Source organism: Triticum urartu, chromosome 5A (assembly GCF_056163025.1).
Source record: "Triticum urartu cultivar PI428250 chromosome 5A, HENAU_Tu73, whole genome shotgun sequence".
NCBI classification, from domain to species: domain Eukaryota; kingdom Viridiplantae; phylum Streptophyta; class Magnoliopsida; order Poales; family Poaceae; genus Triticum; species Triticum urartu.
In genome coordinates this window covers 615,930,128-615,944,603 of record NC_141877.1, presented here as the reverse complement: position 1 = coordinate 615,944,603, position 14,476 = coordinate 615,930,128, and the positions used below count along the sequence as shown (strand labels likewise).

Sequence of the window (14,476 nt, the reverse complement as noted above, 5' to 3'; positions counted from 1 at the left end):
GAACGGAACGACAGTCTTCCAAATTATTTTGTGTTCCCTACTTTTTTATGTCACTTTTGATGACCGTCTAAATACTACACAGTGAGTTAGAGAAAGGCGCTTCCTGACGTTGTCGGCGAAGTTTCTTTTGGATCAAAGAGAGGGTGTGGCCAGCGGCAGGGACGAGGCAGAGGAGGCGGGGGGACTCCAGGCTCCTGGCAGGGCGGCGCGACGAACTGCAGAAGGGCCGGCCTGGTTGGGTACTCCGGCGAGGCTTGGAGCAACGGGGGAGGATGAGGCTGGTGATTGATTGGCTCGGTGGGGAATGGGAGGATCCCGAGGTGCGATTTTGAGTGTGGCGGCGGCGGCGGGGACATAAGTCCTAGATTTTAGGGTTTGGGTCTAAAGATGGGCTATGGGACTATATATATATACGAAAGGGGGGGTGATCTGGATCCTTCGATCGCGATCAGGCGGTCTAGAATAAATGGGCTAGGGAGTCCAAAAAGAAAAACGAAGATGTTTAGGGGATGTTTGGGGATGATCTGTAGGCAACGGTGACGACTAAGCGGGTCGGGTTTGGGACAGCTTCGGACGCGCACTCGAGGGGGGACGATGCACTGTGCAAAGAGGGGTTTCGGGGCCTGGCGGTTGGTAGAGAGTGGGTTGGGCTGAGAAGAGAGAAGAGAAGGAGAGTCCCGGCACAGTCTTCGGAGACCGAAAACGTCCGACGTTTAGACCGACTATAATGCCGCTATAGTTATCCGTTGGGGCAGGAAACGGACTCCAAATGCGATGAAACTTGACAGGCGGTCTATCTACAATATAATAAGACCACACGCCAACTTTCATCCCATTTCGAGAACATTTTCTGACCACTTGTAAAATACTATTTTGGACGTGACGCGGTCACGTGCAAGTGTGTCTGGCCTCAGAACGGACAACGGAAGGAACGGGGAGACCGGGACGGATGCAAGTTTTGAAAACATGTAGATGCAATGCGAATGATGACATGGCAAGATGCAACGTGTAAGTGGATGACAAGGCAACAACAGCGAAAAAACTGGAAGACACCTGGCGCGTCGGGCTCGGGGCGTCACACTCTCTCACTCAATCTGCCCCTCTCTACTTCTTTAACATCTGATTTAAAGCATACACATCATAAAAGACTTAACAGGGTTGATGGTGTCGGCGGGTGCAACGACCACCTTACAGAGAAGGTTCTCGTGCACAAAAAAAGGGGACCCTCGGATGGGCATGCATGGTTCCGTCAATGTAAGATGGATGTTTTTGTGTAATATAAGTGTCGCGGTGATCAGTAGCGGAGCTACATCAAAATGACTAGGCGGGCCAGCTTGAAGAAAGCCCAATGTTTTTTACCTCCATGGCCCATTTATGCCTAAAGGCCCATTGGTTTGCAGCAAAACTGGGCGGACCACAACCCATTTTTGCTTGCACTAAGCTCCGCCAGTGGCGATGATGATCTCTCTCTCTCTCACTCTCTCACCCACTCTACTTCTTTCACATCTGATTTAACGCATACGCATCATAATAGACTTAATAGGGTTGATGGTGTCGGCATGTGCAACGACCACCTTATCAAGAAGGTTCTCATGCGCAAAAAAGGGAGCCCTCGGATGGGCATGCATGGTTCCATCAATGTAAGATGGAGGCTCTTGTGTAATATAAGTGTTGCGGGGATGATCTCTCTCTCTCTCTCTCTCTCTCTCTCTCCCCCTCTCCCTCTCTACTTCTTTAACATCCGATTTAACACATACGCATCATAAAAAACTTAACAAGGTCGATGGTGTCGACGGGTGCAACGGCTACCTTATAGAGAAGGTTCTCGTGCATAAAAAAGAGAGCCCTCGGATGGGCATGCATGGTTCCGTCAATGTAAGATGGAGGTTCTTGTGTAATATAAGTGTTGCGGTGATAATCTCTCTCTCTCTCTCTCTCTCCCTCTCTACTTCTTTAACATCTGATTTAACACATAAGCATCATAAAAGACTTTAACATTATGTTTCCGGTTAATACAATTCTAGCATGAATAATAAACATTTATCATGATATAAGGAAATAAACAATATCTTTATTATTGCCTCTAGGGCATATTTCCTTCATTAACAAGGTTGATGGTGTCGGTGGGTGCAACGGCCACTTTATAGAGAAGGTTCTCGTGCATAAAAATGAGAGCCCTCGGATAGGCATATGCATGGTTCCGTCAATGTAAGATGGAGGTTCTTGTATAATATAAGTGTTGCAGTGATGATCTCTCTCTCTCCCTCTCCCTCTCCCTCTCTGCTTCTTTAACATCCGATTTAACACATACGCATCATAAAAGACTTAACAAGGTTGATAGTGTCGCCGGGTGCAACAACCACCTTATAGAGAAGGTTCTCGTGCATAAAAATGAGAGCCCTCGGATGGGCATATGCATGGTTTCGTCAATGTAAGATGGTGGTTCTTGTGTAATATAAGTGTTGCGGTCATGATCTCTCTCTCTCTCAATCTCTCCCTCTCTACTTTTTAACATCTGATTTAACGCATACACATCACAAAAGACTTAACAAGGTCGATGGTGTCGACGGGTGCAACGGCCACCTTATAGAGAAGGTTCTCGTGCATAAAAAAGAGAGCCCTCGGATGGGCATGCATGGTTCCGTCAATGTAAGGTGGAGGTTCTTGTGTAATATAAGTGTTGCGGTGATGATCTCTCTCTCTCCCACTCCCTCTCTACTTCTTTAGCATCTGATTTAACACATACGCATCATAAAAGACCTAACAAGGTTGATGGTGTCGGCAGGTGCAGCGAACACCTTATAGAGAAGGTTCTCGTGCATAAAAATGAGAGCCCTCAGATAGGCATATGCATGGTTTCGTCAATGTAAGATGGAGGTTCTTGTGTAATATAAGTGTTGCGGTGATGATCTCTCTCTCTCTCTCTCCCTCTCCCTCTCTACTTCTTTAACATCCGATTTAACACATACGCATCATAAAAGACTTAACAAGGTTGATGGTGTCGGCGGGTGCAACGACCACCTTATAGAGAAGGTTCTCGTGCATAAAAATGAGAGCCCTCAGATGGGCATATGCACAGTTCTGTCCATGCAAGATGGTGATTCTTGTGTAATATAAGTGTTGCGGTCATGATCTCTCTCTCTCTCTCAATCTCTCCCTCTCTACTTCTTTAACATCTGATTTAACGGATATGCATCATGAAAGACTTAACAGGGGCGATGGTGTCGGCGGGTGCAACGACCACCTTAATTATAGAGAAGGTTCTCGTGCGCAAAAAAAGGAGCCCTCGGATGGCAGGGCGAGCGGCGGGGGGGCAGGGGCGAGCTGCCGTGGCGGACACGGGGGTAGGGAGAGCGGCCGCGGCGAGCTGCTGGGCAGGAAGAGGCCGAGCTGTAGTGCGGAGGCAAGCTCGCGGGCGCGGGGCGCGGGCCGAGGTGACACGGGAGCTCACCCATCAGGTGTTCAACTGAATGCCGACGCAGACATGCCCAAAATGCATCTAGCTCTTGTTGGGCGCATCAACCGATCTCATACGACAAAACGTACATGCACACGCGGACGGCCGACCTAAACAGACAAAATTGGTGTCCATTTGAGTCGGCCGGTTGGAGTTACTCTTAGTTGCATCTTTAGATTGCATCTAGCAGGTAGCAGCTTGGTGTGGTAAGTTGACCAATCACTTTCATAAAACTGATGACGAACAGGTTGTATGCATGCAGGGGCTTGTGCATATCCATTGGAAAGTAATAGACGTCCACACACATCAATACCATGCTGCCGAACCAGCAGTCAATCCCGTGAACGCGCCTGCATGCATGGATAGTTCGCGTGCATGCGGGCGCTACCACGTCCGTCCGCCCGCGTGCACAGGAAACATCAGCGTGCCAAACTGCTAATGGATTTTAAACTGCATCCGCATGCATGTTTTGGGTCAAGTGCCCGGGTCTGGTAAAGGGGGTGAAACGCATGCAAGTTTGGGTCAAAGGGAAAACTACACACGAGTTTCAAAATGAAGACAAATTGTTCTTCTGTATAGATGGGGAACAAAACACCGGCTTTTTTGTTAGCTATGGGCTGCTAAGCAGTGGCGGAGCTACGTGAGGGCAAAAGGTGGCCACGGCCCGCCCAGCCTAAGAGCAAAACACTCACACTATGCATGAAGTGATGGCCAGCTCAAGAGCAATTCCCTTCAGATTAGCATGCCCTGCCCGCCCAGTTTTTTGTTTCAAGCTCCGCCACTGCTGCTAAGCATCCGGCGAAGGCAACAAGGCCTGAAAGTCTCGAATGAAAACAAAGCAAGGCATAACCGCATAAGGAAAAAAGAAGCTGTGAAGAAAGGAAAGGTTCAAACCTTCTCCCAACAGTGCTTCGGTTCTCTTCTGGATCGATGATATATCTTCAGGATCAGACGAAGAAGGGATTGGTTACCCAGATGTTGGGGACGTCGCCGAGTCAGAGTCTGATGAAGAAAAACCCAACCCGGCTAATGGAAAGCTGACCCCCTTGGGTGCCTTCCAACCAGCAACGGATGCAACGTAACGTCAACATATCGCCGGAAATTGTCAAGGTTACTCCTCGAAGGTTCAAAAGGGAATCAAAGAAAGTAAGGTTCGAACCCAGACCTACATATATGTGATGGATACCATAGATGCTGGAGATAATATACATGGAAGTTCTGTAGCACATGAATCAAGCCATTCAACCAGGGTTAAAGATAACTGCAATGTGGAAGGCAACAAGGCTGGTGAAAATAGTTTCATGCCATACATTAAACTAAATAATGTTCAATACGATGCAGAAAATGACTAGGAAGCACATAGTTGATTACAGCAGCAGCCTAAAACAAACTAGTACTGCAAGTACTTGTGAACATTGATGTGCAAGTGGGAACCATCTTGGATGATCTACTCGTATGACACAGAGCCTCCAGTATACTACACGCCCCAGTGGCGTCGGCATTGCTGTGCTCGATGACGCCGGCGCTGCGGAGGCCATGGTCCTGCAGGAGACGGGATGCTGACGCAGAGGGGGAGACAGCGGTGGCGGACTGCACGGCGGCCATGCCCAAGTCCAAACTCAGAGCCCATCTGTTAGACAACAAAATTCATGTAAGATTGGAAAAGAGGAAGCAAACTATATGACAAAAGAGGTCAAATTCAACATGTGTTTCACTTAATACTCCTATTTATTCAGATTTACATCTCCCTAAAATTCCCAACAACAGAAGTTACGAGTTCTTGAGAAACAGCTATATATACAATTCACACAAGATTGGAAAAAGGAAAGCAAAACTAAATGATCATATGCAACACTACACCATGTTGTTTTCATTCAGGCATCAACACAAACAAATGCTGGCCGCAACTGCCAAGACGTCTCCATGGGGGCTATCCTAGTGAGCCTAGTTACCAGGCGCCGGAGTGGGATCATCAGGTGCTTTTCATCACCTATATTGTGTTATGACATGCCATCAGCAAGAAAATGGAGCAGGAATCACCAAAATTAGAGATGATCCAAGATCTACTAGAGAAGAGATAATCGCACAACATTTTTTTACCAAACCTGGTTCGGTTGTAGCTAGCTCCATGAATCGAAAATTTCGCACGGGATTTTATAGCAGCATCGAGCCCTGTATCAGGCGGGGGAGGTGGAGGTCAAACACCTTGACCGCAGTGGACGCGCGGAAGTGGTGAGGTGCTGATACTAATTGCTGAGCCTCCTCAAGCTCACAAACAAATTAAAAAGTTCTGAGATAAAAAGAGAGGTTCAGAAAAATAGACCTGCAACAAAAAAAATCCATTACCGATCCATGGTGCGGGTCGTGGGGAACTGAATCTCCAAACTCACGAACAGAAAATCGCAGAAGCCCTCTCATTGTCCATAATAGCCGCAATAAAAAGTCCATTGGAAAGAAAGAGAAGTTAAGGGAAGAACTCATGCTGATGTTGCCAAGTTCTCGGTATGAAAAAAAGTGTTGATGTTCACGAAATCAAGCACTGCCTCGCCAGTGGCTATTTCAACAAATCCAACATCAAATCCGCTTTCCAAATCCAAGGGAATGGACCATGAGGAGCAGTAGTGAATAACAACCAAAATGGTTCTGCTTCTTCATTTAGAAAACCACACCAAATGAATTAAAAGAGGGAATCAACTCTGAGGCCAATGAAATTTACCAGATAGAAAAAACAGAACACTCTGAACGAATTTTTAGCCAGGAAAAAGACGTGCATTCTTTTCTGGCATTCCATCAAACAGTGTTCTTTTAATTAAGACATTCATTTGAACAGTTGACGCACAGTTTGAACTAGAGAACAAATCTCAGAGACTACAGAGAATAAGATGCAGTCAAAACTAATTCAGTTGGACCATAACAAATACATCAGTGCAGAAAAATGTAGAACATGCCGTGGGAGTTGAAGCTGCTTCTCCTACTACTCTGGCTGCTGCAGCTTGTCGTTTTCTCTCCAAGACAACCAACTAAAAAATCATAGGGGAGAAGCAAGAACAGCAGAAAAGAGGCAAGACCTCTCGCTGCTGCAACGTGTCGTTCCCTCTCCAACACATGACCTATCCACGGAACACCATTCCTGTGATTGTCCACACAGTCCATTCCATTGCTTGTCTCATCTGATATTCTCAACAGCCAACACCAAAATAGAATTTAACCATGAATTAAAACAACACTTGCAGGGAGCTCCACTAAAGAAGGGAGGAGATTCAGAAATCGATTAAGGGAAATCAAACAACTTACCAAAATCTAATGAACTTTCAAAAATCAAATGAAACAACAAAGAGTTGAAGCATTTGTTCAGAACGATCAGAAGCCTGTGGATCAAATGAAGATTCAGACGAAAAGCTTAAATTTAGAGCTCCAAACCTATGAAAGCAAAACGCTAAGCTAGCAAAAAAAAACGATCAGGCTCAAGTAATGTTTGGTGCCACCGCCGTCTCTAATTTCCTCGTGCGTGCCATTGTCTTCCTCCTCGTGACCCCCAATTTCTGGGCATGGTGAGCACAACGCAGCACCGTCATGATTTTTGCGAAGTATGGCGACCTCGAGGCAGCAGCTTGGGAGAGCAGGCCAAAAACAATAATTGATGGATTCATCCCACGCACCAACTCAAACTTAGATTGTAAATAATAATCTAACTGCAAAGTGAGCGTGACAGAAATAGAATTGTTTACTGAATGGAGTGGAAAATGTACCTCATTCCCTGCCATAGTTGCGCTCGCCTTGGACTCCAGTACTCAAAATTAAACGGGGATGGAATAGAACAGCTATCGCTGGCTCGAGGGAAGAAGCGGGGATGGAGTTGGGTCTGAATCGACCGACGACACTGGTGTGTCCCCAATGTTGTGGGTCGCACACGACGCCCGACGAAAATGGCAGCACCGGTGATGGCAGAGAGGCGTCGCAACAGCGTCTTCTCCCGAAAAAGTCCGGCGTTTCACTCCGGTGAACCCACGACGACGTAGCCGGTAAAGCTCCCCCGCCACGGCTCCGCCAAGCACATGGCACATGGGTCCAGGCCGCAGAAGAGGGAGGGAGCCCGAGCATGATGAAGGGAAGGGGAGCTACGAGATGAGGGTGGGAGAGGGTTGGGGCGGTGCGACTCGCCGGGAAAAGGCGGGGCTCCCTGTGGATGGGAAGGGTGAGAGGGTTGGGGCGGCGGGATCTGGATGGGATGGAGAATGAGAGAGAGTGAGAGAGAGAGCGATGGGGTGGATAAACGAGAGAGAAACAGCGAGTATTCCTTCTGTTCAAAAAAAACACAGCGAGTATTCCTTCTTTTTTTTAAGAAACGGCAAGCAAGGGGTGTTTGGTTTAGGGACTTTTTAGTCCCAGAGACTAGAAAAAGTCTCTAAAAAGTCTCTAGGAATCAAACGGGAGGGATTTTTTCTATAGAGACTAAACAAAGACTCTACTGGAGAGTCTTTTTTGATTAGTCCCTGGGACTAGAAAAAGTCTTAGAACTTCTAAACCAAACACCCCCTAAGTTCGGACGATAACATACATAGGCCGATGGTTCTCCAAAACCTTTCGTATGGCTGCCAAACCTGTCGCCCTGCCCAGCCTACTACTGCGCGTCAAGATGGCAACGGGGACGAAACCCATCGGGTTTTGCCGTCTCAAACCTATCCCCACGAGAAAATCATAAACCTATCCCCGTCCCCGTCACTGTATCCGGGGCTAGTTTTCTGCCCGTCCCCTAAACCCATCAGGTTTCGGGGAACCCACGGGGAACCCACGATAAAATCAAAATATTTAAACAAACATAATAGCGACAAAAAATAACATTTCAGCAGCAAAACAAGCACATTTTAGCAGTATAACTTGAGTAAATTTCAACAAAAAACAATAATAGATAATTCAACAGCTATATAAGTTCTGTAATAGAACTTATAGTTCACAAATCACTTTAAAGTTGGAATCATCATGACATCTTTCACATCTCCAAGCATCCAAAGGACCATCTTCAAATCTTTCAATGCCAAATGAAAGTGCCAAGTCATAGGCAAGATTAAAATTCGCTCAAGCTAAAGTTAAACATGAGAAAAATATGCATATTAGTATATGAATTTTGCATGTACCTGTACTTCACCTACATTCCTTGTTGAATGTCTTGAAGATAACTTCAAAAGCATTGTCCTTATTCATTGTCAGCATCTATGAGAATCAAATAAGCAGTAATGAACATCTTATGAAACATTGCAGCAAGATAATGCTAAACTTTATGATGATATGTAAAGAAAGACACACCTTTATATTTGTTTCTTATCCAATCTTGTGAACACATGAAGGCCTCTAAGATTTCGGGGGTAAGATGATTACAGTGGTAAAAAAATAATATAATTTCGCGGGTATTGCCGGGTTTCGGGTTCGGGGACTACCGAAACGGATGTACACTAGTAGAAAAAGGACATAATGTGAGACACATTAGTCCCGGTTCGATTTTGGCCCAGTACTAATGGCACCATTAGTGCCGGTTCGAACGGCTATACATTAATGCCGGTCCGTGTTGAACCTTTAGTACTGGTTCATGCCAGGAACCGGTGCTAAAGGGGTGGTGGCAGGCTGGCGTCAGGCGGGGGCCCCATGATCACCTTTAGTACTGGTTCGTGCCATGAACCGGGACTAAAGGGGTCTGACCTATAGTCCCGGTTGAAGACACAAACCGGGACTATTGGGTAATTTTCAAACTCTACCCCCTCCCCCGTGTATCGCCATTTCAGTTTTGAAAAACTCAAAAGAAAATGATAAAAACTTCAGAAAATAAAATCCTTCGAGAGGTAGTTATATTACTACACCTACTAGTTATTGAAATTTGAAAACTTAAATTTGGACATGTCACTACTGGAATCAGCTACTTTGCCATCTGCCAGCTCTTTGCCGTCAGCTAGCGGACGGCAAAGAAGCTCTTTGCCATCAGCTACCAAAAAGCAGACGGCAAAGAACTGGCTGATGGCAAAGACCTAATTTGCCATCAGCCAGTTCTTTGCCGTCGGCTAGCAGACGGCAAAGATTCTTTGCCGTCGGTTAGCGGACGGCAAAGAGGGAGGGGCCCCACTGACGAGCTGCTAAAAAAACCTAACGGTCCCCCCTCTTTGCCGTCCGCTAGCGGACGGCAAAGAGCAAAAAGGCGGACGGCAAAGGGGGCGGACGGCAAAGAGGGAGGGCCCCACTAACGTTAACGGCCGCGCCCCACCCCGCCCCTCTCTCTCTTTCTCTCCCCAGTTACTCGCCGCTGCCCCGTCGCCCCACCACCCCACCGCCGCCCCAGCGCCCCCCCGCCCCGTCGCCCCACCACCCCGCCGCCGCTAATGTATGGATGGATATATATGTGCTGGATATTTATTATGTTGGATATATATGTGCTGGATATTTATGTGATGGATATATATGTGCTATAAAATATTTGTTGTGATAATTGTTGGATATAAGAAAAACAGAACAAAAAAGAGGCAGTGCAGGCTCTTTGCCATCCGCGGCAGACGGCAAAGACCCCTTTGCCGTCGGTGGCAGACGGCAAAGGGGGCACGTGGCGCCCACCTGTGCTTCCTGGGGATGGACCATTTGGCCAATTTGCCTACCGTGGTGGACGGCAAAGCCAAGCTGATGACAAAGACTTTGCCTTTGCCGTCCGCCGGGCGGACGGTAAAAAAGAGCGGGCGCTGACGTATAGCTGACGTCGTCTGGCGGACGGCAAAGAGGCGCTCAAATTTGCCGTCCGCTGGCGGACGGCAAAGGCCGCCGTTAGCCGCCTAACGGAGTAACGCTGGCGGACGCGCAACATTTTGCCGTCCCCCCTCTTTGCCGTCAGCCGCTGTAAGCAAAGGGCTCTTTGCCGTCCACCATGAAAAGCAGACGGCAAAGGACCTGTTTGCCGACCCTATCTTTGCCGTCACTGTTTGCCGTCCGCCGCGGACGGCAAAGTGCTTTGCCTTCAGCCGTCCCTGCCTTTGCCGTCCGCCATGGCAGACGGCAAAGTACTGGATTCCTGTAGTGTGTTTTGCAAAAAGTGTAGGGAAAATGTAAAACGGCTATAACTTTTGCATACGATGTCGGGAAAAAACGTATAATATATCAAAAAATTCAGCACAAAAATCCGCATCCGATGGAGACTGCCTACGGCCTGTTTGCAATTTTTTAGAATCCTCATATTTCAAAAGGAAAAAAAATATGGTCAAATTTCAGTTTTTTTAAAAAAATTGGTTAAATCTGGTCAAACTACTTATTCAAGAAGTATTAATGTTACTACATAATTATTCAAAAATATTAGTGTTACTAAATAATTATTTCAATTTTTTGAATTTTGATCAAATCTGGTCAAACTATGGTCAAACTTATTCAAGAAATATTAGTGTTACTAAATAATTACTGTTTTTTAGAATAATAGTTTCAAACTCAAACGGTGAAACGTGTGACCTAATGCTCAAGCTAAACTGATGAGGGTTAATAGGATTGACAGCTTACATTTGTCAGGAAAACAACAAGTGCTGACTTGGAATGTAGGGGGAATAGAACTCCGAAGTTAAGCGTGCTTAGGCTGGGGGAGTGAGAGGATGGGTGACCGGCCGGGAAGTTGGGCGATTTGGAATGAGTGATCCACACTTGAGCAGTTAAGAGAGGTGATTAGAGACTAAATCATCAAATAATTAAGAAAAAATAAAAATTGAAAAAATCAATTTTTTTTCCAAAAAATTCAAAAAAAAAACCTTTAGTACCGGTTGGTAACACCAACCGGTACTAAAGGTCCCCCATACCAGGGCGTGAACTCATGCCACGTGGTCGCACTTTAGCGCCGGTTCGTGCCGAACCGGTACTAAAGGGGGGGAGGCTTTAGTGCCCACCCTTTAGTGTCGGTCGGTTATGGAACCGGCACTAAAGGCCCTTACGAACCGATGCTAAAGCTCCGTTTTCTACTAGTGGTAAACCCATGAAACGTGTCGGTTTGTATAATGTGCCCAACAACAATCCCGCGAGGATGAAAAGATACCCATCCCCGTCCCCTAATAGGGTAAAAACCCAGAGGGATGCGGGTTTCGGGGCCTCATTGCCATCTTGAACTACGCGCTACTGGGCTAGAAGCAGGCTGAGTGGTCCAGGTTTGGCTATAAGAGAAATTATTCGACAATCACTTAAATGTAGGAAAATGCAAAGAGGGAAAGGTGAGGGAGCAGATCCCAACACATATCAGCGTCTGTGATTGCAACTCTCTAGCGAAACTTTATATCTTTGCTTTTCAATATATACATCGTATCACGTGAATCAAGCATCCATCGTGAATCCATATATCCGCTCATCGCCAATCCTCCGATTTAAATCGTGTGTGCCTCCTCATCTGAATGTATTTTTACAATAAACCGCCTGCCTTCAGATTTCCTATTTGCAAAAGTGCACCCTGGACAATGAAAAACATCACGACCTCAATCTGTTCCCAATCCCTTCTACCCACGCTGCTCTCCAGACGGCCCCGCCGATCTGGCTCGTCCTGTCCAGGCGCCGGCAAACCTCTGCACTCGTACAGCTCGTCAGAGGTCTCCGCCGCCGAGTCAACCGCCCTCCCCAACCTCTGGAGTCGCCCACCTCGTCGCCGGCCTAGCCGCCGACGCCACCGACGGCCGTAACCTGGACTCCGCGGTCGTCCAGCTCGTCGGCGGTCCCCGCCGCCGCCCGCCAAGGCAACTGCCTGCCCCAACCTCTGCAGTTGTCCACCTCGTCGCCGGCCCAGCCGCCGACGCCACCGACGGCCGTAACGTCTGCACCTTGTACTTACACACTGCAGACTAGCGTTGGCAGAGTACGGAGTGTACTGCAACTTGCTGCAGACTCCCTTGGAGAGCAATGACAACCAAGTCTCTGCATCCCTGTACTACTTGCACACCGAGCTTCTGAATGCTTGTGCTACTTCTTCTTGTTCGATGTATGCATGTAGTACTTGCAAACGAGCTTCTGAATGTGGATTGTGATCTTGTAGACTGCAACTGTTGTTGGGTGTACAGCTTCAGAGTTGTAATCTTGTACAGCTTCAAAGTTGTAAATGGAAATTAAAGAAACACACATCTATTTCTTATTACCTGTTCCTATTGGCATTTGAGGTGCCCCTTACACACTGCATCATGCAATATAACTCAAATGATGGTAGTCTGATGTATCTTCAAAATTTCTAGACATGATGCAGGCTAACAGTAGCTAGCAGCCCAGATGAATCCATGGATAAAATTGCCTGTTGCTGCTCCTTGGAAACATAGTGCCTCTGTCGCACTCAAATTTTCTTGAACAATACATAAAGAAGAGCGACTCTCTAAGGCTAAACGTTTTAGTCAACCACTCATTATCCTCCAACCCAAAGTCTAAAATTATGGAATTCCACTCTAACTCAAACTCGGTCACAGTTTCCGAATCCCATACACATGCGTTCATCCTCTTCCAAAATTCAGATTCTTCTCTAATCACGGGTGCAATCTTCTCGGGAAGTTTTTCCATTATATGCCACATGCACAATCTGTGTACTGAGGTTGGAAAAACTTTATCAATTCCATTCTTGATGCTAGTAGCTTCATCGGTTATGATGAGTCTCGGCGCTACACCTCCCATTGCTCTCAGGAAGGTATCAAACAACCAAATATATGACTCTTTCTTCTCATTTAGTAAGAATGCAGCACCAAAGAACACACTTTGTAAGTGATGATTAACTCCTGTAAATGGTGCGAAGATCATGTCATACTGATTAGTAGTATATGTAGAATCAAAGGATACCACACTACCGAAATGTTTGTAGTTCTTCCTACTTGTGGCATCTGCCCAGAACACATACACCAACTTTCCTTCATCACTCACAACGAAATCATAGAAAAATGCTGAATTAACTTCCTGCTTTCTACCTAGCTGGGCCACAAACATTTGTGCGTCTGCATCCCTGATTTTTAATCTGAGGTCACGGTAGTAGTTTTGCAAGTCTCTCTTTGTGCATTCAGCCTCCGCAAACCCACCCTCATTGACGTGGAGGAGCCTGTATGCCTGGCAGGTGCCTATGCTTGCTTTGCTGCATGTGTACAATGTGTTCTTTGCTCTCTCGCTAACTCGACGATTTAATCTGATCAAATGACGCTTATCAGGTGACACGAGACCATGGCTATGGTGCTCGACCCATGATTCTATCTTGTAGGAATCATTAGCACACAACTTCGCAAAGATATGTGCATCACAACCACACCTTGTGTCCGTGTTCTTACGCCTTTTCTTTGATGGATCGCCAATCATGTTACCCTTCTCTGACTTGAATCCTTCTCTGTTACACATGTATCGTTTAGTACGAACTACTTCATTTTCCATCTTCTTTTGCTGTCCGATACGAACTCCAACTCCAAAACCAGAGTGATGTGCATAAGATTTGTAGAACTCCTCCACAGCCTTCAATCCTTCAAATGTCATCCCCACTTTAAGCTTCAAATTATCTTCACACTCAGGTATAAAAGACGAGCACTGGAACATAAATAATGAATAAATAAGCACCTTCATTAACAAAATACTGAACTGAATACAACCATAGTCAGCGAAAGCAATTGACTTACAAAGAGAGGCACACTTGCTTTCTTTATGGGTGTACTAAATCCTTTCCTGCTCATCTGCATTTGCCAGCTATTTGTTGATCCCATTGCTGCACCCACATGTACATGATAAGCCTTGTAAATTAACCGGAGAAATGACACAATATTGGCATAGGTAGTACATCCCAATCTGTATTCAACCAACAATGCTAACGGAAAGGACTGAAGCAAAGTAATTTGATACATAATTTAGTATATAATGGTGCTCCTGGAACTTGGTATACACCATGCAACACGGCAACAAGTCATAAAAAATAACAGAGAGACATTTTCACAAAAGACTTATTTTTCATCCATTACAACGTACACAAATCAATTAGAGTTCTTTCTGATTTGTTACCTGACGCTACATGTGTCGTACTTA

General features: G+C 46.2%; 1 protein-coding gene and 1 long non-coding RNA gene across 4 annotated transcripts; both read right to left on the bottom strand.

Annotated features, from left to right (window-relative positions):
• Positions 1–4,689: 4,689 nt before the first annotated feature.
• On the bottom strand, positions 4,690–7,720 carry LOC125511072 (uncharacterized). 3 transcript variants are annotated; one of them, XR_015602913.1, is made up of 4 exons: positions 7,207–7,720; positions 5,563–7,125; positions 5,318–5,447; positions 4,690–5,087 (listed from the first exon to the last, which is right to left on the bottom strand). It is a non-coding gene; the product is annotated as an uncharacterized LOC125511072 (long non-coding RNA). The 3 variants fall into 3 exon arrangements; XR_015602914.1 differs by having other exon boundaries at positions 4,690–5,447; positions 5,563–6,627; positions 6,752–7,125; XR_007284892.2 differs by having other exon boundaries at positions 4,690–5,447.
• A 4,380-nt stretch (positions 7,721–12,100) lies between these two features.
• LOC147973383 (protein FAR1-RELATED SEQUENCE 5-like) lies at positions 12,101–14,160 on the bottom strand. The gene is made up of 4 exons (XM_087524661.1): positions 14,077–14,160; positions 13,016–13,987; positions 12,441–12,528; positions 12,101–12,261 (listed from the first exon to the last, which is right to left on the bottom strand). The coding sequence occupies exons 1-4, from the start codon at positions 14,158–14,160 to the stop codon at positions 12,101–12,103; spliced, it is 1,305 nt and encodes a 434-aa protein (XP_087380787.1).
• Between the last annotated feature and the right edge of the window lie 316 nt (positions 14,161–14,476).